This window comes from Stomoxys calcitrans, chromosome 2 (genome assembly GCF_963082655.1).
Source record: "Stomoxys calcitrans chromosome 2, idStoCalc2.1, whole genome shotgun sequence".
NCBI lineage: Eukaryota > Metazoa > Arthropoda > Insecta > Diptera > Muscidae > Stomoxys > Stomoxys calcitrans.
In genome coordinates, this window is record NC_081553.1 from 175,672,025 (window position 1) to 175,697,295 (window position 25,271).

Genomic DNA, 25,271 nt, shown 5'->3' on the forward strand with positions numbered 1-25,271 from the left:
TCATCCGATTTGAACAATTATAGCTGTAGAAGCCACAATTTTGGTCCGATCTCCACCAAATCTGGCGTGGAATCTCAATGTATGTGCAAAATTTCATCAAAATCGGTTCAGATTTAGATATAGCTCCCACATATATCTGTCATTCGATTACGCCTTTTAAGGCTGTAGAAGCCGCAATTGTGGTCCGATCTTTACAAAATTTTGCAAGAGGTGCTTTATTTGATGTCTTCATATGTTTGCAAAATTTCATAAAAATCGGTTTAGATTTAGATATAGCTCCCATATATATCGTTCATCCGATATGTCCTTTAAAGGCTGTAGAATTCACAATTTTCGTTCGATTTAGCATGAGACGTTTAAATTGACGTTCCAATACGTGTGCGAAATTTCATTAAAATCAGTCGTAATTTAGATATAGCTCCAATGTGTATATTTCATCCGATATGGGCTTTAAGGCGGTAAAATTTTGGTCACATCTCTACAATATATAGCGTGAGATGTTCCAGTTAATGTCCCTGTATGTGTCATTAAAATTAGCACGAGTTTCGATATAACTTCCATATAATGTTTTATCCGATATGGCCTTTTAAAGATGTGGAAATCCAAATCTTTTGTTCTATGGTAGGAAAATGTTACAAGGTTCTAAATTGCTTTTTCAATTGGTATCCAAATTATAGTCTGACTAGTTACTTGTTAAGTTTGGAAACCAAAAATAATTTGATAAGCCAATTCTGGCGAATAAGATGCGTGCTGAAGCAATTCGAACTTTAATTCATTGATCTTGCCATCGCAATTATCGTTTTTCGAAAAGGCGCTGTTTCAATTGTTTTCAGAGCAAACGGGTCAATATGCGATGAACAGCACTTTTTGAATTACTTATGATCTTAGCTTGAACTTTCAATCGACGGTTGTCCAATACCATTTGTGGATTTTGCCAACCATATCTGGCATGGTCACCTCAAAAGGTCGACCACTACGGTTTTTGTCATGACAGCTTGTATGGTACCTTTTAAGCACAACCACCCAATACGTTTTAAATGATGGTTCAGACTTTCGCAAAGTAAAATGTAGCTTGGTTTTTATATTAGTTGAACTCATTTCAGTTCATATAAACATAGTAAAAAAGAGGAATATTTTTTTTAAAAGACTGTACCTTGAAACTTCTGCTCAAAATTTAGAAGCTTTTCTCCCAAGCTTGTGATTTTAGTCTCTGAAAATTAAATTAATATAGTGTTTTAAAATCTTTTCACAAATTATATAATTGCTTTTTAACAACCCACAGTTGTAGCCTTAATAATGAAAATTTTGTGTACTGTCTGACACAGCTCACCAAATACATGGACGTGACACGACACCCAAGTGAACAAGGACGTGCTTTATATTTGCTTTAATTTGAGGCTAGAACTCAATGTGTGTAATTGGAAACCAAAAATATATAGTCCTCTAACTTTTAACGAAATGAAAACTTGCAAATGAAATTATAGCCGTGCATGCAACAATTGGAATATCTAAACCACGTAAATATTTGCAGTAAATTAACAAACAAACAACTACAAAACCAAAAATGACAACAAATAATGACCACAATTTGTGGAAAATGATTTTTATTAGAAGCACAACAAAGGCAAAGAGCTTGCAATACATTTTAAACAAAATGCCGTGAAAAAAAACCTGTGGTAATCCTAAACCAACAAACATAATACAACAAAATTAAAAGATCTATTGTTTCAAGAATTAACGGGTGAAGAGCTGTGAACGAGCTTTTAAAGTTGATATCCTCACTAACTCCCCATCCACCACCACCAGATAGCACCAACATCAACAATAGACTAATCATGTCTGAAAATGTGGATATGGAACTGTTGGTGAATTGCACCGTTTTGGCTGTGAAACGTTTTGACCTTGTCTCAATTGTTAACATAAGTCTGCTGCATACACTTAATCGATCGGAGATCATTGGCCTACTGTCTGGCATTATTGACAACAAGGACAATTTGGATAGCATTGACGATGCCAAGTAAGTAAAGAACAACTAATCTATGCTCCCTCTATTATTCAATGTTCAGCCATGCGTATGAGTGATTTGCATGCGAACGTATACGACCCATAGGCCATCATTACAAATATTTGTATGTTTTTTAAGTCCAGCGTATTAAAGCCCCAATTATAACAAACCAAGAAAAGGAAACTCATAAATCACAAGCCCTTGGACATGTTCAAAGATGTAAAAAAAAATATGTTAATAATCTGAATGAAATATGACTAAGTAATCAGATCCCTTATAAAAAATTTGAAAAAGGTTGCATAATTTGTATACCCTACACCACTACTGTGGTATAGGATATTACAACTTTGTGCAAATTTCTAGTGGGGACATAAGAACTGCTCACTGTCACACATTCCTCGGGAAACTCTCCAAGGGACAATGTGCCGCCAGAACAGGTTGTCATTGATATGCATTTGTGGGAGATTGTAAGGTAACATGTGTCTGGGTAAAAAATTCCTTTGGGCAAAAAAGACTTTTGACTCCTTTTAAGACGCCAGGGCCTGATGATGTGTCATCGATTGATTTATAAGCTGTGCCCGTTTGACTGTCTCCTTCACTTAGGGAGATATACTGTGCTTGCATCAGCACGTCGTACTTACCTGTGGAATGGAGAGACACAAAGATAAATTTAATTTCAAAAGCAATAAAACAATACCACACGAAGCCAAAAGATTTTCGTCCTATTATTCTGTCATACTTAACGCTGAAGACAAAGGCAAAGATTCATGAAAATCTCCCATTTTGGCTACAGCATACATGAAGTAAGGGAAAGTCAACTGAAACAGCCCTTCACGACCTAGTCGCCTAAATAGAGGGTTCTATCGCCATTAAGGAATACACAATGGTAGTATTTTTTGCCATTGAAAGCGTTTTCTCTAATGTAAAACCGATATCAGTCATGCAGGAGCTGAAGTTTCTAGGTACCAAAAGTACTGTAGGAAAGCTTATTAATAACTTACCTATTAAAAGATAAAATAGGGCAGGCTTGCGATCTGTTGCTCTAAAGAGATGGGCCAGCAGAGAAACACCTCCCCAAGAAGGTGAACTGTTTCGTCTACTTATAAATATAGCCATGAATAATATATTACTGCCTCCATAGGAAAAAGACGGACAAATGGTCGCGTATGCTGATGATGTGGCTTAACGGTTAGGGGAAAGCTTCTGGCTTTCTTAGAAATATACTTAGGTGTGATGGCGAAGTGATCTACAGAAAATGGTCAAAGTGTAAGTTCGTCTTAGACAGAATAATTTCTTTCGGCAAGAGATACAAGTTACCTACAGTGTCAACTGTCTCCTTGTGGAGAGAGAATGTTCCGTTTGCAAACTACCTGTGTGTTTTGCTGAAGTGGAAATTGGTGTGCCCCTCTCACCTGCAAGAGCCGCGTGTTATGCAGTTGGTTCATCATGCAGTTGTCAGACTTATAACGCCATGTGATGTAATGGTCGGATGGACGACGCTTCAAAAGTCCACCTACTGTTCAATACTCAGCCGTACCCAATGGTTGGGTTGCTTGTGAATCACAGCAGCACTAAAGACGACACCATATGATGAACTAAACTTAATGCTGCACCTAATACCTCTGGCCATTGTGGATATAAAACAAGTAAGAGCGTGCTAAGTTCGGCCGGGCCGAGTCTTATATACCCTCCACCATGAATCTATCTGTCTGTCTGTCCGTCTGTCTGTCTGTCCGTCTGTCCGTCTGTTTGTCCGCCTGTCTGTCTGTCTGTCCGTCTGTCTGTCCGCCTGTCTGTCTGTCCGTCTGTCTATCCCTCTGTCTGTCCATGTTAATTTGTGTACAAAGTACAGGTCTCAATTTTATCCGATCGTCTTCAAATTTAGTACTGGCATGTATTTCGGCCTAGAGACGAAGCCTATTGAAATTGGAAAAAATCGGTTTAGATGGATATAGCTCCCATATATGTTTTCATCCGATTTGCAGTAATACTGAAATAAAATGATTATTTGTTAACCAATTCCCTCGAAATTTGGCAGGAAGGATTTTCTTACATTACTGGGGAATTTCATAGAATTCGGTTCAGGTTTAAATATAGCTCTCATATATATATATATATATATATATATATATATATATATATATATATATATATATATATATATATATATATATATATATATATATATATATATATATATATATATATTGCATTTATTGACCAATCTTTCCAAAACAACTTTGTACACCACTTTCCTCGACGATTTCTACAATATCTATAAAGTTTGGTCGAAATCGTTTCAGATTACGATACCTATTATATTAGATATAGCTCCCATATATAAGATCGTCAGATTTTTGATAATCTGCAATGATGATGAACATATTTGCACGAATTGTAAAATACCCCACCGGAAAACATCCGCCAAAGTCCATCAAAATTGGTTCGGAATTAGATATAACTCCCACTTTGTACTTAAAGGGCAGGTGTAGTATATTATAAAGTCAGCACAGCCCGACTTTTGCCTTTCCTTACTGGTTTCTATAGAAATCGGTTCAGATTTGGATATAGCTTCCCATATATACGTATCTCCTGATTGTGACTTTAAGAGCCTTTGCAAACGCATTTATCAACCAATCGTCTCAATACTTTGTACAGCAATTTCCCCCGTAACTAGCATAATATATAAGGGATGTGGTCGAGAATCCTCAATTCAAATTTAAGCAAATTTAAATTTCGGCTACTTAGCCTGCATACTCAATGTGGTGTAAGGTACTAAAGGTCGGCTTTGCCCGACTTATTCCGTTCATATTTGTTTTCATAGTCACAGAAAATTTAAATTAATTTAGTCTTTTAAAATCTTTCCACAAAATTGCCAAGTAATTGCTTTTTAACAACCCAAAATTGTTGCCTTAATAACGGAACTTTTATGTGCTGTCTGACACAGCACACCTGATACATGAACGTGACACGACACCCAGCTGAATAAGGACTTGCATTAGATTTGCTTTAATTTGAAGCTAGAACCCAGTGTGTGTAATTTGAAACCAAATATATAGTTCTCTATCTCTTAATGAAATGAAAAATTGGAAATTAAATTATGGCCTCGCGTGCAACAATTGGAATAGCTAAGCAACGTAAACAAAAGTATTCACAGTAAATACCCAAAAAACTACAACAAAACCAAAACTGATAACGAACAATAACCACATATTGTGGAAAATAATTTTCATTGGAAGCACAACAAAGGCAAAGGACAATACATTTTTAACAAATGGCAGAGGAAAAAATCTTTGGTAATCCTAAATCAACAAACATAAAACAAAACCAGTAAGGAAAGGCAAAAGTCGGGCGGTGTCGACTTTATAATACCCTACACCTACCCTTTAGGTACAAGGTGAGAGCTATATCCAATTCTGAACCAACTTTGAAGGACCTCGGCGGATGTTTTTAGATGGGTTATTAACAATCCGTACCAAATTTCGAGCAAGTATGTTCAACGGTTGAAAAATGACATCTTGATTGCTATTACCCAAAATCTGACGAACATATATATAGGAGCTACATCTAAATCTGAACCGATTTTGATCAAACTTAATAGATATTGTGGTAGGCATCGAGCAAAGAGTTGTCCAAAATTTTGGAAAGATTGGTCCATTAATGCGCTTGTAGTGGCTTTAGAAGTGAAAATCGGATGATATACTTATAATGCAGCTATATCTAAATCTGATCCGATTTTCATGAAATTCTCCAGTAATATTAAGAATCATAAGAAAACCCCTACTGCCATATTTCGAGATAATCGGTTAACAAATGAGCACTTTATCGCAATATTTCTCAAAATCGGACGAACATATATATGGGAGCTATATCTTAATCTGAACCGATTTCGACCAAACTCTATATGTATTGTGGTAGTCATCGAGAAAAGCGTTGTACAAAATTTTGGCAAAATTGGTCAATAAATGCACTTGCAGTGGCTTTAGGAGTGAAAATCGGGCGATATACATATATGGCAGCTATATCTAAATCTGAACCGATTTCCTTGAAATTCGCTAGTAATGTCGAGAGTCGCAAGAATATCGTTCGTGCTTAATTTCAAGAGAATCGATAAACAAATGGTCACGTTATTGCATTATTACCGTAAATCGGGCGAACATATATATGGGAGCTATATGCAAATCTGAACTGATTTGTTCCAAATTCAATAGACTTAGTCTCTAAGCCGAAAAACATGCCTGATTTAAATTTGAAGAAGATGGGATAAAAATTGCGACCTGTAGATTGTACTAAAATTTATATGGACAGACGGACGGACGGACGGAGGCAGACAGACGGCCGTAGCTAAATCGAATCAGAAATTGATTCTGAGTCGATCGGTATACTTAACAATGGGTCTAACTCTCTTCCTTTTGGGTGTTACAAATAAATGCACTAAATTATTTCCACAGTAGTGGTGTAGGGTATAATTAAAAGTTTTATTGTTAAACGAATTAACTGGTACAGTGAAGAGCTGTGAAAGATCTTTCAAAGCTGATATCCTCACTATCTCCCCACCCATCAGAACATCCCTTTAATTGTCCACTGATAAACACAACACAGCACCAACTTCAAGCAAAATGTTAATAATGGCGTAACCATGTCTGAAAATGTGAATATGGAACAATTGGTGAATTACACCGCTTTTGGCTATGAAACGTTTCAACCTTGTCTCAATTGTTTACATAAGTCTGCTGCATACCCTTAATCGATCGGAAATCATCGGGCCTACTGTCTGACATAATTGGCAACAAAGATAATTGGGACAGCTTTGTTAATGCCAAGTAACTAAAGAAAAAATTCTATGCTTTTGCATATTACTTTCTGTTCAGCCATGCGTATGAGTGATTTTTAATGCAAACGTATACGACCCCTGGTACCTTACAATAAAGTAAGTATTTCTTTAAGCCCATTGTAATAAATCCCCAATTACAATAAAACAAGAGAAAAAAGAGAACACTAATAAATAAAGTCACAAGTCACAGGAATTTTTCAAAGATGAGGTAAAAATGTGTTGTCATTTTGAATGAAATATTAATAAATACTCACATAGCTTTCAAAAATAAATCATTAAAAGGTTGAATAATTTTAATACACTAAGCTACTACTGTTACACAGAGTATTATAACTAAGTGCATTTGTTTGCAACCATTGGAAAGAGATGAATTAGACCCATTCTTCAGTATACAGAAATAGCAGTGTACGTATTTGTGGTAATCAAGTAACAGGACGCATTTGAAATTTGAAAAGATATGTCAACATAAATAAGTGCTATATGCACTTCAAAATAGGCAATTTTTTATGAAAAAATTTTAAAACTACCCCGAGTTTAAAAATTTCAAAACCCAGATCCCCCAAAAATCTAATCAAAAAATTACACACCACTTTCGTTTGCGGCCTTTCTACCCCATAGCTCGTGATGGGCGTTGGCATCGCCTCCAAGTATAAGCTTGTGTCCCTTGGCTTTGCACCATCTGACCAAGTTCTGCAATATCCGAAAGGGCGTTGTCATCTTCGTGCGGTGGATACATGGATGCCAGGACCAGAAGTGATTTACCTGACCTTTCCAGAGATACTACTGTTTAACTACCGTTCATTCTACCGAAATATTGGCATGGAAAGCCTGCGCTAAATTTCATCAAAATTGATTCAGTTCTCATCCCAGAGTAACCTAATAACCGATATATTTAGGTGGTATGTTAATATATGTATATGTTAATATAATAATATAATATATATGTTAACGAAATTTAGCAGAGGCTTTCAGATAGATAGTACAATACAAAATTTTGCGCAAATCCGATGAAAATTTTATTAACTAAGTCATTATAAATGTAAATCGGACTAAATATACACACAGGAGCTATATCGAAATCGAATACGATTTTTACCAAAACTCATTCGTCTTTGGAAAACAGTATTATCTGGAAAATTTCGTGATGATTTGTAATAATTGATTACAGGTAGACAAATGGTACAGAAAGGGTACGCGGGGAGACGAACATGGCTAAACCAAAACAGGAACAATTTCTGAGTAGAACCGTAGATTGCCATAGAGCCACAATAGTGGCGCAGGGTACAGCTCATGTTTTAACCATTTAACGTCGGCCTAATTTTATCTGGTTCCATATGTCACTTTCGACTTTTTTGAGTTAGAATCACTTCCTAGGGTTTTAAAGTACGAACTTTAACAATTTTCAATAAATTTTGACGTATCTCTCTGTGTTTTCTAGAGATATTGAGATGTAAGTTTGTTCCATATCCACCTTTTATACACTACACCACTACTGTGGTACAGGGTATTACATTGTGCATTTGTTTGTAACGCTATGAAAGAGAAGAGCTAGACACAATGATAAGTAAACCGATCGGATTAGAATCACTACCTGATCCGATTAAGCTATGTCCGTCTGTCCGTCTGTCTCTCTGTCCATGTATTCTTGTAATCAAGGTACAGGTCACATTTGTTTTCCGATTGTCACAAAATTTTGCGTAAGTCACTTCTTAAGTCCAAGGAAATCGGTCCAGATTTAGATATAGCTCTCATATAAATCTTTAATCCGATGTGGCATATTAAGGCTGTAGAAGCTACAATTTTCGCTCAACTTTAAAAAATTTCGGATGAGATGTTCTATTTGATGTTCCAATGTGTGTGCAAAATTTCATAAGAATCGGTTCAGATTTAGATATAGCTCCCATACATATCTTTCATCAGAGATGGCTGTAGAAGCCACAACTTTAGTCCGATCATTACATAATTTTGTTTTTATACCCTCCACCATAAGATGGGGGGTATACTAATTTCGTCATTCTGATTGTAACTACTCGAAATATTCGTCTGAGACCCCATAAAGTATATATATTCTTGATCGTCGTGAAATTTTATGTCGATCTAGCCATGTCCGTCCGTCTGTCCGTCCGTCCGTCTGTCTGTCGAAAGCACGCTAACTTCCGAAGGAGTAAAGCTAGCCGCTTGAAATTTTGCACAAATACTTCTTATTGGTGTAGGTCGATTGGTATTGTAAATGGGCCATATCGGTCCATGTTTTGATATAGCTGCCATATAAACCGATCTTGGGTCTTGACTTCTTGAGCCTCTAGGGTGCGCAATTCTTATCCGATTGGAATGAAATTTTGCACGACGTGTTTTGTTACGATATCCAACAACTGTGCCATGTATGGTTCAAATCGGTCCATAACCTTATATAGCTGTCATATAAACCGATCTTGGGTCTTGACTTCTTGAGCCTCTAGAGGTCGCAATTATTATCCGATTTGCCTGAAATATTTTACGACGGATTCTCTCATGACCATTAACATACGTGTTTATTATGGTCTGAATCGGTCCATAGCCCGATACAGCTCCCATATAAATCGATCTCTCTATTTTACTTCTTGAGCCCACAAAGGGCGCAATTCTTATTCGAATTGGCTGACATTTTACACAGGTCTCCAACATATAATTTAATTGTGGTCCAAACCGGACCATATCTTGATATAGCTCTAATAGCAGAGCAAATCTTTTCTTATATCCTTTTTTTGCCTAAGAAGAGATGCCGGGAAAAGAACTCGACAAATGCGATCCATGGTGGAGGGTATATAAGATTCGGCCCGGCCGAACTTAGCACGCTTTTACTTGTTATTATATGTTTTTATACCCACCACCGAAGGATGGGGGTATATTCATTTTGTCATTCCATTTTCAACGCATCGAAATATCCATTTCCGACCCTATGAAGTATATATCGGGTGATTTTTTTGAGGTTAGGATTTTCATGCATTAGTATTTGACAGATCACGTGGGATTTCAGACATGGTGTCAAAGAGAAAGATGCTCAGTATGCTTTGACATTTCATCATGAATAGACTTACTAACGAGCAACGCTTGCAAATCATTGAATTTTATTACCAAAATCAGTGTTCGGTTCGAAATGTGTTCAAATTTTGACAAATTTTGTTCAGCGATGAGGCTCATTTCTGGTTGAATGGCTACGTAAATAAGCAAAATTGCCGCATTTGGAGTGAAGAGCAACCAGAAGCCGTTCAAGAACTGCCCATGCATCCCGAAAAATGCACTGTTTGGTGTGGTTTGTACGCTGGTGGAATCATTGGACCGTATTTTTTCAAAGATGCTGTTGGACGCAACGTTACGGTGAATGAACACATTTCGAACCGAACACTGATTTTGGTAATAAAATTCAATGATTTGCAAGCGATGCTCGTTAGTAAGTCTATTCATGATGAAATGTCAAAGCATACTGAGCATCTTTCTCTTTGACACCATGTCTGAAATCCCACGTGATCTGTCAAATACTAATGCATGAAAATCCTAAACTTAAAAAAATCACCCTCTATATTCTTGATCAGCGTAAAAATCTAAGACGATCTAGACATGTCCGTCTGTCTGTTGAGATCACACTACAGTCTTTAAAAATGGAGATATTGAGCTGAAGCTTTGCACTGATTCCGTTTTTGTCCATACGCAGGTTAAGTTCGAAGATGGGCTATATCCGACTATATCTTGATATAGCTGCCATATAGACCGATCCGCCGATTTAGGGCCTTAGACCCATAAAAGCCGCATTTATTCCCCGATTTTGCCAAAATTTGGGACTGTGAGTTGTGCTAGGCCCTTCGATATCCCATTTCAATTTGGCCCAGTTCGGTCTAGATTTGGACATAGCTGCGTTGTAGACGGATCTCTCGATTTAAGGCTTTGGGCCCATAAAAGGCGCATTTATTGTCCGATGACGTCGAAATTTGGGACAGTGAGTTAAGTTAAGCCCCTCGAAATACTTCTGCAATATGGCCCAAATCGGTCCAGATTTGGATAAAGCTGCCATATGGACTGATCCTCCGATTTAGGGTCGTATGCCCATTAAAACCACATTTATTATCAGATTATACTGAAATTTGACACAGTGAGTTGTATTAGGCCCTTTGACATCTTTCGTCAATTTGGCCCATATCGGTCCAAATTTGCATATAGCTGCCATACAGACCGATCCTCCTGCCATATCGGCCCACAAAAGCCACAATTTGGGACAGTGAGTTGTGCTAGGCCATTCCACATCATTCCGCAATTTGGCCTTGATCGGATAAGATTTGGATACAGCTGCCATATTGGCCGATCTCTCGATTTCAGGTTTTGGGCCCATAAAAGGCGCATTTATTGCCCGATGCTGCCGTAATTTGGGACAGTGAGTTTAGTTAAGCCCCTCGACATACTTCTTCAATATGGCACAGATCGGTTCAGATTTGGATATAGCTGCCATGTAGACCGATCTCTCGGTTTTAGGTTTTGGGGCCATAAAAGGCGCATTTATTGTCCGATTTGCCGAAATTTGGGACAGTGAGTTGTGTTAGGCCCCTCGAAATCCTTCTTCAATTTGGCTCAGATCGGTCCAGATTTGTATATCTCTGCTACATAGACCGATCTCCCGCTATTATGTTTTGGGAGCATAAAAGGCACATTTATTGTCCGATGTTGCCGAAATTTGGGACAGAGAGTTAAGTTAAGCCCCTCCACTTATTTCTGCAATTTGGTCTAGATCGATCAAGATTTGCATATAGCTGCCATGTAGACCGATATCTCGATTTAAAGTCTTGGCCCCAAAAATGGCGCATTTATAATCCGATTTCACTGAAATTTGACACAATGACTTATGTTAGGCTTTTTGACATCCATGTTGTATATGGTTCAGATCGGTTTATTTTTAGATTTAGATACTAAAAAGACCAATATTTTGTTATACATAATTGAACAATGGCTTGTACAATTTTCACTGGATTATGGCGAAAGGTGGTTTACATGTATACCCGAGGTGGTGGGTATCCAAAGTTCGTCCCGACCGAACTTAGCGCCTTTTTACTTGTTTATGTTGTCCTACTTCGGGTGCAGAATTTCATAAAAATCAGTTGGAATTTAGTTATAGCTCCCACATATATCTTTCATCCGATATGGCCTATTAAGGCTGTAGTAGCCACAATTTTGGTCCGATCTTAACAAAATTTTGCATGGGTTGTTTTATTTCACATTTCAATGAGTGTGCCAAATTTCATAAAAATTAGTTCAGATTTAGATATAGCTTCCATATATATCTTCCATCCGATATGGACTTTTAAGGCTACAGAAGCCACAATATTTGTCCGATCTTTACAAAATCTGGCATGATATGCTTTTTTTTAGAAGTCGAAGTACATACGAAAAATTTCAAAAAAAAAAATTCAGATATAAAAATAGTTACCATATATGTCTTCCATCCGATACGCCCTCTTAAGGAGCCATAATTTTGTTTTAATTTTTATAAAATTTAGCGAAATTTGATCAAAGTGCGTAAAGCTTTAGATATATGTAGCTCCCATATATATCTATCATATGATATAGCCTTTAAGCCTCTAGTAGCTCCAATTTAAGTCCTTTCGTAAGAAAATCTTACAAGGTTTTATTTAGTATGTCAATATGTACGCAAAATTAAAATCTGCCTATATTTTAACTAGGGTTTCATGCATTTAAAGTAGTACGCAGTCTCGGTGGTGTAGGGTATTATATAGTCGGCTTCGCCCGACTTTTGCCTTTTCTTACTGGTTTTTACATATATTTCGTGTCTATATTTTGTCCGTCTACCAAAACTAGATTTCATTAAATAATTATCATATAAAATGTTTGAGCCAAAAAAGTTTGTTGAAGAGATTTAATTCACAAATCATAGTATCCATAATAAATGTTATTTAATTTATGAAAAACTTTGGTTTCTCACTTTATTACAAACCTCTTTGCTTGCAGCGCATGAACGCATTGAAAGTCATTAAAATTCATCATCATTTCATTTGTGGGCAAAAAAACAAGCGAAAAAGCGTATTATTAAATATATTATTATACCCCGAAGTCATATTTCCATTATTTGAATATTAACAGTAATTGAATAATCCATCTCATTAAATATGCTGAATATAAACGAAATATGTATATCCTATCAAATTTATAGAACGTGACAAAAATGGAAACAAAAATTGAGTGCTTGAAAAACCAACAGAAAAGTAAAGACTAACAAGTAAAAGCGTGCTAAGTTCGGCTGGGCCGAATCTTATATATCCTCCACCATGGATTGCATTTGTCGAGTTCTTTTCCCGGCATCTCTTTTTCGGCAAAAAAAAGAATAAAAGAAAAGATTTGCTCTGCTATTAGAGCGATATCAAGATACGGTCCGGTTTGGACCACAATTAAATTATATGTTGGAGACCAGTGTAAAATGTCAGCCAATTCGAATGAGAATTGGGCCCTTTGGGGGCTCAAGAAGTAAAATAGAGAGTTCGATTTATATAGGAGCTGTATCAGGCTATAGACCGATTCAGACCATAAAAAACACGTATGTTAATGGCAAATCGGATAATAACTTCGACCTCTAGAGGCTCAAGAAGTCAAGATGTCAGATCGGTTTATATGGCAGCTGTATCAGGTTATGAACCGATTTTAACATTTTTTGACACAGTTGTTGAAAGTAAGAATAAAATACGTCATGCAAAACTTCAGCCAAATCGGATAGGAATTGCGCCCTATAGAAGCTCAAGAAGTCAAGTCCCCAGATCTGTTTATATGACAGCTATATCAGATTATGAACCGATTTGAACCTTATATGGCACAGTTGTTGGATATTAAAACAAAATACTTCGTGCACAATTTCACTCAAATCGGATAGGAATTGCGCCCTCTAGAAGCTCAAGAAGTCAAGTCCCCAGATCTGTTTATATGACAGCTTTATCAGGTTATGAACCGATTTGAACCATTCTTGGCACAGTTGTTAGATATTATAACAAAATACTTCGTGCAAAATTTCATTCAATTCGGATGAGAATTGCGCCCTCTAAAGGCTTAAGAAGTCGAGACCCAAGATCGGTTTATATGACAGCTATATCAGGTTATAGACCGATTTGAACCATACTCAGCGTAGTTTTTGGATATCATAACGAAACACGTCGTGCAATATTTCATTCCAATCGGATATGAACTGCGCCCTCTAGAGGCTCAAGAAGTCAAGACCCAATATCGGTATATATGGCAGCTTTATCAGGTTATGAACCGATTTGAACCATACTTGGCACAGTTGTTGGATATTATAACGAAACACGTCGTGCAAAATTTCATTCCAATCGGATATGAATTGCGCCCTCTAGCGGCTCAAGAAGTCAAGACCCAAGATCGGTTTATATGGCAGCTGTATCAGGTTATGGACCGATTTGAACCATACTCAACGCAGTTGTTGGATATAATAACGAAACACTACATGCAAATTTTAAGTCAAATCAGATATGAATTGCGCCCTATAGAGGCTCAAGAAGTCAAGTCCCCAGATCGGTTTATATGGCAGCTATATCAGGTTATGGACCGATTTAAACTATTTAATACCAACGGACTGCCCTTGAAGCCATCACACCTAATATGGTTTATATGGCAGCTATATCAGGTTATGGACCAATTATAATCATATTTGGCACAGTTCTTGAAAGTCATAACAAGAAACCTCATGCAAAATTTCAGCCAAATCGGATGAGAATTGCGCACTCTAGAGGCTCAAGAAGTCAAGACCCCACATTCGTTTATAAGACAGATTTGAATATAGTTGCCATATAGACCGATTTCTCGATTTAAGATCTTGCGCCCATTAAAAGGAGCATTTATTGTCCGATGTTGTTATTGACCGATTTCTCGATTTATGATCTTGCGCCCATTAAAAGGAGCATTTATTGTCCGATGTTGCCAAAATTTGGGACAGTGTGTTGTGTTAGGCCCTTCGACACCCTTCTTCAATTTGGCCCAGATCGGTCCAGATGTGGATATAGCTGCCATACAGACCGGTCCACCGATTAAGGGTCTTTGGCCCGTAAAAGCCGCATTTATTATCCGATTTTGCTCAAATTTGGTAAGCCCTTTGACCTACTTCTAAAATATGACACAGATCGGTCCAGATTTGGATATAGCTGCCATATAGACCGATCTCTCGATTTAAGGTTTTGGGCCCATAAAAGGCGCATTTATTGTCCGATGTTGCCAAAATTGGGGACAGTGAATTATGTTGGGCCCTCGACTTACTTCTACAATATGGCCCAGATCGGTCCGGACTTGAATATAGCTGTCATATAGACCGATCTCTCGATTTAAGGTTTTTGGGCCAAAAAAAGGCGCATTTATTTTCCGATGCCGCCGAAATTTGGGTGAGTGAGTTGTGTTACGCCCTTTGACATCTTTCTTCAATTTGGGCCAGATCGGTCCAGATTTGAATATAGCTGCCATATAGACCGATCTCTCGATTTAAGGTGTTGGACCCATAAAAAGCGCACTTATTATCCGATGTCGTTGAAATTTGGGGCAGGGAGTTATGTTAAGCCCCTCGGCTTACTTCTTCAATTTGGCTCAGATCGGTCTACATTTGAATATAGCTGTCATATATACCGATCTCTCGATTTAAGGTTTTGGACCCATAAAAGGCGCGTTTATTGTCCGAAGTCGCCGAAATTTGGGACAGTGAGATATGTTACGACCCTCGACTTACTTCTACAATATGGCACAGATCATTCCAAATTTGGATATAGCTGCCATATAGACCGATCTCTCGAATTAAGGTTTGGGCCCATAAAAGGCGCATTTATTATTTTTTTGACGAAAGATGGTTTACATGTATACCCGAGGTGTTTAGGTATCCAAAGTTCGGCCGCCCGAACTTTATGCCTTTTTACTTGTTTTCTGATGTACTCGCCAGGATTAGCAACCAGTCTTTCAGCTTCATAGGCGGACATGCAAACCTCAGCGCTTCGTAGGCCTTAAAGCACATTATTGTAATTTCGATTTAGGTCATCCCTAAACCTTAGATGGCAAATTTTTACGTTCTGTACTTTGCAAGCATGGTAAGACGGGCTGGCAGAAGGACTTATCCAAATCTAATTCGAAAATACTGCTGAGCCAATCCGTATACTTATTAAGGTGGTTATCTCCAGTCCTTCTGTATGTTTCATGGAAATACACAAAGTCATAAAATTGCGTAGAGGCGTAGGCTAAAAAAAAAAATTTTCATTATGCAAATTATGTAAACAAATCAGACGTCATATGAAAATACATCAGACGGAAAGACACTCATGCAAGAAGCTGATATTTGTTTCATATTGAAAATTCTTTTAGATAAATATTCACATTGACTTCTCACGTAGATAGATATACTGGAGAATTTCTATGCATAGAAAATTCATGAAAATTATATTGAATGAAAAGATTTTCGTGGAAAAACTTGTTAGGAAACTTGGTTTCATTTTCATTCCTCTACAATAGCAATAACTATGATAGTCTGTCTCAATTTCATTCATGGAAAATTCCCCAATAAAAGCCATCTCAAAACACCCAGCCTACCTTGGGTCATGTCCATAACTTGCCTTTTTAGCTTTTTAAGGCCCATTAATTTTTGATTCATGCAGGAATTCTGGGAACTAATTCCTGATACGTATCACATTTTGAGATATCCTTTGTATTTTCATCCCATTATTAAATTAAGTGTTTATAGCTTTGATTTAACCTTTAATGACTATGTTGCTAGCTCCTATTAATGAGGTCATTAGTCTCACACACAAGCACAGCCCTTGTTGGATTGTATTACAAAGTTAATGGTCCAACTTTGACGAGGTTTTGTTGCTTTTCATTTTATTAATTAAATAAATTAAGTTTGCAATAATTATGAGAGCTCCAAGTTACTTATTTTGCAAAAAAAAAAAAACAAAAGTTTAATAGGATTCTAGTCAATGGATAGTAATGGGTTTAACTAGCAAAACTTATTAAAAACTTTGATTTGGAATACGAACATAATTGGTTTAAACAAATTGAAAAACAGCCAGGGCTACAGAGAAGAATTTGGAATATAAAAATCAGATTTGGATCGGTGTATGAATCATCAACAGCACTACCAAAATATACTAAGGTTAGGTTAGGTTGAAAAGGCGGTGCAGATATTAATCCGCCCCATGCCACTATGGACATACACCTAAGCCAGCGACCGGCTTGTTGTGCGCTCTAAAAACTATAAAGTAAGCTCTAAAAAGAAAATTTTAAGTTAAAAATTCGGTGCTACATACAAAATCCTTAATTGTTTTCCATACCACTCCCCTAAGTAGATTCATGTCTGGTATTGTGTCTCTACCTAAGGGCCGGTATCTGTTAGACGCCACGGCTGGGCAATGACAAAGGAAATGCTCCAACGTCTCATCATTTTCCCCAAATGCCCCATACATGCTATCAGTAGCCACACCTATTTTCCATAAGTGGGCTCGTAGTCCTATGTGTCTTGTTATGATACCAAAAACTATACCGACCTCCTTCTTGCTTCCTTTCAGTAATAGCCTCGTCTTCTCACGATCTGTTTCCCCCCCATAGGATTTTCGCCGTCCTACCGAACGATTCGCTGATCCAAACCACAATGTTGCATGCGCATTCGTCGCCCACTTCCTTAACTTGGACTGAGTCGACTCGAAAGGCTTCGGGTTATCCAAGTTTATTGACGGCAGTCCTCTGTTCTTCACCGCCAAACGGTTGCCCCTTCATTTCCCTTTACTACGTTATGGCCCGGCACCCAAACGATGCGGATTTTGCCATCCTCAGAGAAGGCGTTAATCTCTTTTTACACCGCAAGACTGTTCGTGACCTTACCGTCCTGGTTGTTGTTGCCCTTATGGCAATTTTACTGTCGGTAAAGATGTTTACACTCGACGTCCTCACGTTAGGACCACACCACCTCACGTATACGATGATGGCCCGGATCTCCGACTGCAGGACCGTATTATGGTCAGGCAGTCTAAAATAGATCTCAGTCCCTGAGTTCTCAATGTAGGCCCACTCTGTCCTCTAGCTTTGATTCATCCCTGTAACATGAACTCCCAGAAGGCAATACCAGGGTTCCATCAATCCAAGACTGTGCCGATGGCAGCAGAGCGTCGCACTCGACTTCAAGGTTCATCTCAGGCATCCGAACCGTTTCGCTGTTCCTCTTCCCTTCCTTCCAGTTTTCCTATCGTCGCCTCGATTATACCGCGATAGTATGAGCTGCTCCCATCCTCAATCCATTCTCCAATCGCCTTAGGTCTCATAGCTGCAGTGGCTGCCTCACACTTAATCTGTATGTCAATGGGTTGGATATCTAGAATAGTCTCCAGTGCCCTAGTGGGCGTGATCCTCATCGCTCCGCCTATGCCAAGACAACATATTCTCTGAACATGTTGTATGATCCATACGTTGAACTTTTTCTCCATAGCAATCCGCCAAACTACTGAGGCGTAAGTACAATAAGTATTGGTCTAATCACGCTCTTGTAGGGCCAGTGTACTATCCTCGGAATCAGGCTCCATTTTGAGCTTACGGCCCGTCTACATAGTGTCCAACATCTGTGAGCCTTCTCAGTACGCTCCTGAATGTGACACTTCCAACTCAGTTTCCTGTCCAAGATCACACCTAGGTATTTGACATTGTCAGATATCGAAATTGTCTTATTGAGGAAACGTGGTACGTTAAATTGGCCCACCTTCGTCTTCCTAGTGAACAGGCATATTTCAGTCTCCTCTGGGTTAACATTGAGACCTCTGAGTCTAGCCCAGTCATATACCATATGATACCCTTTCGTCCTTTCTGCATAGCTCGTTCGGATCCTTACCCCTTAGAAGTATTAGAACATCGTATGTATAGCAGTCGAGTTCAAAACCCTCATCAGTCAGCATCAGAAACAGGTCACCCATGGTGGTCACCCATAGGAGCGTCTCTTGCCACTTTCTCCCTTATATTTATGCCATGAGACACAATTTATCCACCCGTTTCTTAGCATATGGTTTATCCAGTCTCTAAGGACCGGGTCCTCCCAGTACTAGTCTATGGATTGGATCAAGTGTCAGTCCGCACATTGTTAAAAGCCCCCTCGATGTCAATGCATATTGCCCTTCCCTTATGGGTCTGTAGAACTTTGGTGTCGCATAACTTGCCTTATCGGGCTTGGGTATAACCACGCTTGCCTCCTGCCAGGCTTTCGTAGTAAATGCAAGTCCTAGGCACGCTGTGAAAATATTGGCCAGATGAGGCGCCAGATAATATGCCTCTTTCTGTGGTAACACCGAAAATATTCCATTAGGTCCGGGTGACTTAAATGGTTTGAAGCTCCTCAAGGATTCCTTCCCCAGAAGTACCGTTATAATAAACTTTCGATCAACGTCATTATTCCAAGATTCCGGTGTCTCCGTGAGTCCCGTCGTGTCCTGTGGAAAATGGGTTGTCATCAAACGACTCAACATGTCCTCCGTTGTCTCTCACTCCCGTGTCATCTACTAAAGTTTCTGTATGGACATAGGTTTTTAAGAAAACTTTTTTTATCTTGGCGGCGTCATTTACGCTATCGACCTGTTCGCAGAAAAGCTTCCAGGGGACTCGTTTTGCTGCTCTGGTAGTCTTATTGTATTCCTTGAGCCGTGTGTAGTACACATCCCAATAATATTCCGCCTTTTTACGACGTGCTCTGTTAAAAAGTCTGCGGACTTAATACCCAATATTGCGAATCTCCCCGGTCATTCAGCATTTTTCTTGGGCTGAATTCCTTTCCCGAAGAGGACAACTATCTTCGAAGGAACCCACCAGTGCAGTCGTAATCCTGTTGACATTTTCGTCAATTTCTTCTATGCTTTGATAATCTAAATTGTTTTGCCTAAGTCATCTTCAGAGTAGCCTTCCGAATTTTGTCCGGTTGGTTTTCAACTTATTCCGGAAGCTTATCGGATTCGGCGCTGGCCGTGCTGTTCTAAACGTAATGTAGCGATGGTCAGAGAATGAGTGCTCCATGGGGACCCTTCAATCCTGAACCTCATCGATTAGATTTTCCGAACATATCGTCACATCTAATACCTCCTCCCCAATCCTATAAATGAAGGTAGCGGTGTTATCAATATTGAGTGTTATTACGTCGTTAGTATTGAAGAACTCTGCCAGGGCTTGGCCCCGCTTAACAAAATGTACTTAGTTTCAAAAGAAATTGTGTTTATCTTTTATGATACAAAAGAGAAAATGTTTAGCGTTGTTTGTTTGGTTAAGTTTAAATGAATTCCTTTCATGATTTTTCCAAAATATTCCTCAGGACCATTTAAAGTCAATGATTCTATTCAAATTGCAGCATAATAAAGAACTTAAAAAGGTTTATCAAGAGTGTGCTGTTGTCAAAAACACATTGACTGGCATGGCATCAACACCTTTGTCAAATTGATTAAGGAGCTCTACAAACCCAACGACTATTAAGTACGTTGTAGAGGGCGCCCTAGCCCTCCCAGGCGACGTAAAAGAGCATAAAGACTTATTTTACACTGTTCCGCCACAATCTTATCATCAATGCTTGGAACAACAAAACCCATCAATATTGGCCAACTCTTTTGGGAAGCATCTTTACTGTAATTGGATATGTCATAATATTTGTCCCATTAGGCGAACATAGAATAGCGTTCCAAGGTCCTCGATCTTTTGCGCTCCTTCTTTAATCTCTCACACCAAGTATCGAGGTGTATCTCACCACTTGATCTTTTCGTCCGCCCTTCGTCCCGGTTTGCGTGTACCATCGTGATCGACTTCAAAAGACTTCTTTGCTGGAGCTTCTTCATTCATTCTGACAACATGACCTAGCCAACGCATCCGTTGTATTTTGATACGTTTAACTATGCTACCGTCGTCATGCAGCTCATACGGTTCGTGGTTCATATAGAGCCGATTCTCTCCAACAATGCAAACTGCTTCATAAATTTTACAAGGAATTTTTTCTCAAACACTCCAAGCATTGTCTGGTCTGCTTACTCAAGTACCCATACCTCGGAACCATACGGAGGCCACCGTAGCGCAGAGGTTAGCATGTCCGCCTATGAAGATGAACGCCTGGGTTCGAATCCTGGCAGGACCATAAAAACAAAATTTCATCGGTGGTTTTCCCCTCCTAATGCTGGCAACATTTGTGAGGTACTATGCCATGTAAAACTTCTCTCCAACGATATGCCGCACTGCGGCACGCGTTCGGACTCGGCTATAAAAAGGAGGCCCCTTATCATTGAGCTTAAACTTGAATCTCACTGCCCTCATTGATATGTGAGAAATTTGCCCCTGTTCCTTAGTGGAATGTTCATGGGAAAAATGTGCAAATTTTGAAGTATCAGTGTCTTTTATAGGGTAATTTTCTTTTGTCGAGCGGTGACATTGTTTCTAAACTGCTTGCTTAATCCAAAGTAGCATCTGTTTGCCAATACTATTCTTCGTCTTATTTCAAAACTGGTATCATTCATTTCGACTACGGGTATGCCGAGGTAGATAAAGCGTGCTGAATATCTCAAAGCTGTGGTTCCCCACTTTCTCCATTTTCTTTAACTACTCAGTTTTACAGGTTTTTGGAATTAATATAACCCATTTCGTTTTATCTCCATTTACTGCCCGAACCATTTTCACCGATTCTCTTTCGATTCTTTTAAAGGCTGCTGTTACTACTTCCGGTGACCGACCTATGATATCAATGTCGTCGGCATAGGCGAGTAGCATGTGTTCTCTTGTAAGTAGGATGCCGTATCTATTCACATATGGATCTCGTATAATCTTCTCTATAAGGATATTAAAGATACAACATCATAAACCGGAAGATACAACTTCATCAGGTCAATCCGGTACGCACAACTGGCTGCCATGGGATGATCCCGTGGTGAAAATAGGTTACTAGATTTTTTGATATCTGAAGGGGGAGCGGACCCTCCCCCTTACCCTAATTTTCAGAAACCACAGATCTCGTAGATTGGTGGTGCGATTTAAGCGAAATTTTGTGTGCTCTATTATAGTAACCTACAAACAAGAATTTGGTACCCAAATTTCGGATGGGGTAGCTAAGGGGAGCGCCCCACCTCAAAACCTACCAAATATATATAAATACCAATCACGGCAATATGGGACTCAATTGAAAGGTATTTAAGATTAGAAAACGTATCTGATATCCAATAGTGGGACCAAGTATTTGGGGGACCACCCAACCACCAAAACACCCCTACATCGGACATATTTACCGACCATGACAAAATCGGACTCAAATAAAAGGTATTTACGAGTAAAATACAACTCTGATATCCAAATTTGGGACAAAGTTTCTGGGGTCCCACCCCTTTCCTAACACACCCCCAAAACAGGTCTTGTTTACTGACCGTGGCAATATGGGGATTAAATAAAAGATATTTGAGTGTAGAATTAGAATCTGATATCTAAATATGGGACCAAGTGTTTGGGGGCCGCCTCTCACCAAAAACAACCCCCAAAGGGAAAAAATTTACGACCATAGCAATATGGGGCTCAAACGAAAGATCTTTGGGAGTAAAGCACAAATCAGATACCAATATTCGGGAAAAGTGCCTATGGGGCCACTCCACCCCCAAAACACCACTCAAATAGTAAGTATTTGCTGACTATTACAATATGAGGCTCAAACAATTGGGGTTTTACAGGGGAACACGCAACCGGTAAATATTTTCAAGGCCAACTCACTGAGTGGCCGCCCCATCTCCCAAACCAGTCATGTTTGTCGACTATGGAAAATGGGGCTCAAATGAAAGTTATTTGGTAGTAGACCATGAATCTAATATCAACATTTGGGACCAACTGTCTAGGGGGACATCCCACCACCATAACAACCCCCAAATAGGACGTATTTGATTACCAAGACAATTTGGGTCTTCAAGACAAAGTTTCATAGTTTTTGGGTCCCAAAACCGGATATATTTGCTAGCATTTTCAATAAGGGGTTTAACTGAATGGTATTTGAGATTAGAAAACGAATTTGATATACAATTTTGAAGCCAATGGCTATAGGGTGTTCAAATATATGAAATAGAGAACGTTGCTGATATATTTTCAGGGCTTAGTGTTTGGGGGACCACCCCACTCCCCAAAACACCCCTAAATTGGGCATATTTAATGACCATGTCAATGTGTGGCATAAATCAAAGAAATTGAGGAGTAGAGCAAGAATTGATACCCACTTTTGGGACCAATTTCTGGGGGCCTAATCCTTTCCCAAAATACCCCACAAATAGCACTTTCTTATTGACCATCGCAATATGGGGATCAAATAAAGGTATTTGGAAGTAGAATACGAATTTGATATCCAAATATAGGACCATGTATTTAAGGCATCACCCCTTCCCCAAAACACCCCCCAAAGGGGAAAAATTTTTCGACCATGCCAATATGTGGCTCAAATGAAAGGTATTTGAGATTAGAAAACGAATTTTATAACCAATATTGGGCCCATGTGTTTGGGGGACGCCTCATCCTGTGAACTCCTCTTAAGCCAATGGCAATATGGGGTTCAAATAAATGGTATTTGAGACCATGCCAATATGTGGCTCAAATGAAAGGTATTTGAGATTAGAAAACGAATTTTATAACCAATATTGGGCCCATGTGTTTGGGGGACGCCTCATCCTGTAAACTCCTCTTAAGCCAATGGCAATATGGGGTTCAGATAAATGGTATTTGAGAGAAGAGCACGGTGCTGACATTTTTCAGGCGAAGTATCTGGGGGACCACCTCACCCCCGAAGACACCACTAAATCAGATATCATGAGAATATCGGGCTGAAATGAAGTATTTTAAGAATGGAGTACACCTTACATCCAAACTTAAATTCAAAGACCAATAAAGATCATCGGGGATCCAGATAAAAACACTTATATTGTTAAACTGTTTGTCAAGCGATATACTATTTTCGTAGCATGGTATTTCACTAAAAGCTCTTTTATTGTCGAAAACAAATATTCCAGGGAAACTTTTGTTCCATATAAAATAAAAGAAGGCGCAGCGGAGCGGGCCCGGTTCAGCTGTTTCATTGTGCTATAGCAGCGGAACTATTGCTGAAATAGCAGCAACATTAACTACGAACCGTCAGCAGGCAGTGATTACTAATATTTTCTATGAATACAACATATTTCTAACTTCCCTTTCTGTTGATTCATTTTAAACATCAGGTTACATCCGTATAGGCAATGTCAAAAAATCCTTATCCCATGAATAATATTAACAATTTTATATTCTAGCTCTGTTGTTTAGCAAGTGTTACAATTTCACATTTCTGCAAATGTGCTCTTTAAATCAAATTTAAATGAGCTTTCAAAGAACAGAGAGAAAAAAGCATTTAGCAAAAGCGACCCCAATCAGCTTCAGCTTTATCGAATAGATACCTATGTTGATGTAGCGCAAAAACCTTTTCACCCAGATATGTAAATTTAATGGTTTCCATTTGCTTCCACAAACAGAAATCCCCACAAATACTTGTTTACATGCATCCGGAGGGGGATCGCAGTGCCAATCAATATCTACAATTCAAATTTTGAAGGCTAAACAAACACTAAACCGGAATGAAGTAAATGGAAAAAATTTGATTGCCTTTACAAAAAAAAAAAAAAAAAAAAAAAACACTCCGGAGAAGTGCTAAAATTAGACAGCAAATACAAAGGACAAGATGAACTTCAGAACAAATACAACAACTTTTACAACCTCTAGGCAAATATTTTGCCTTCTCTAAGATAGGCAAAATGTTACCAAGGGGACTAAATCGCCACACGCAAAATATTTGACCATTGCTAAAAAAAAATGTAGGCAACAACCATTATAGCAAATGTTTCAAGAACTTTTAAAATACTTCAATTTGCTTTGGAAATGCCATTATGATAAGCAGATTTTATGGCATGACTGATGACGCCCAAAGCGGTTAATGAAATAGTCCTATTAGCCGAAATACCATTTCTCGTTAAATGTAACCCGTGGGATATTTTTCAAAGACATTTCGCTAAGACACTGCAAATTGTGAATTCAATTTAGGAGTATTTGAGGAAATCTTCAAAATGCGCTGAGCGTGTATTGAATTTTGAAAATTTCCAAGAAAAAAATAAACAAGTAAAAACGCAATAAAATGGCCCAACCACACTTTGAATACCCACTACCACTAATCTTCAGCGAATCTTATATTTTCGGTGTGTCTTGGGTTTGTTTCATACAACAGGTCTGCAAGAGGCACCATTAATCTGGAATAAAGCAATTGATTTGTTTAAGAGTTCCCTATAAAAGTTATAATAAAATTCTCTCATTTCTATGGAATGACAAATGTAATAATCCGAAGGAAAAACCCACCAAAAATTACAAAAAATTATTTTT

The 25,271-nt window shown here is 38.5% G+C and overlaps 1 protein-coding gene across 1 annotated transcript in view; it reads left to right on the forward strand.

Moving 5' to 3' along the window:
- The window catches only part of LOC106089254 (tachykinin-like peptides receptor 86C), a 130,652-nt gene that overhangs the window by 11,293 nt on the left and 94,088 nt on the right, over positions 1-25,271 (forward strand). The window contains exon 2 of the mRNA XM_059361702.1: positions 1,283-2,017. Within this exon, the coding sequence (XP_059217685.1) occupies positions 1,836-2,017 (182 nt within the window). The 5' untranslated portion in view covers positions 1,283-1,835. The remainder of the gene's footprint in view (positions 1-1,282; positions 2,018-25,271) is intronic.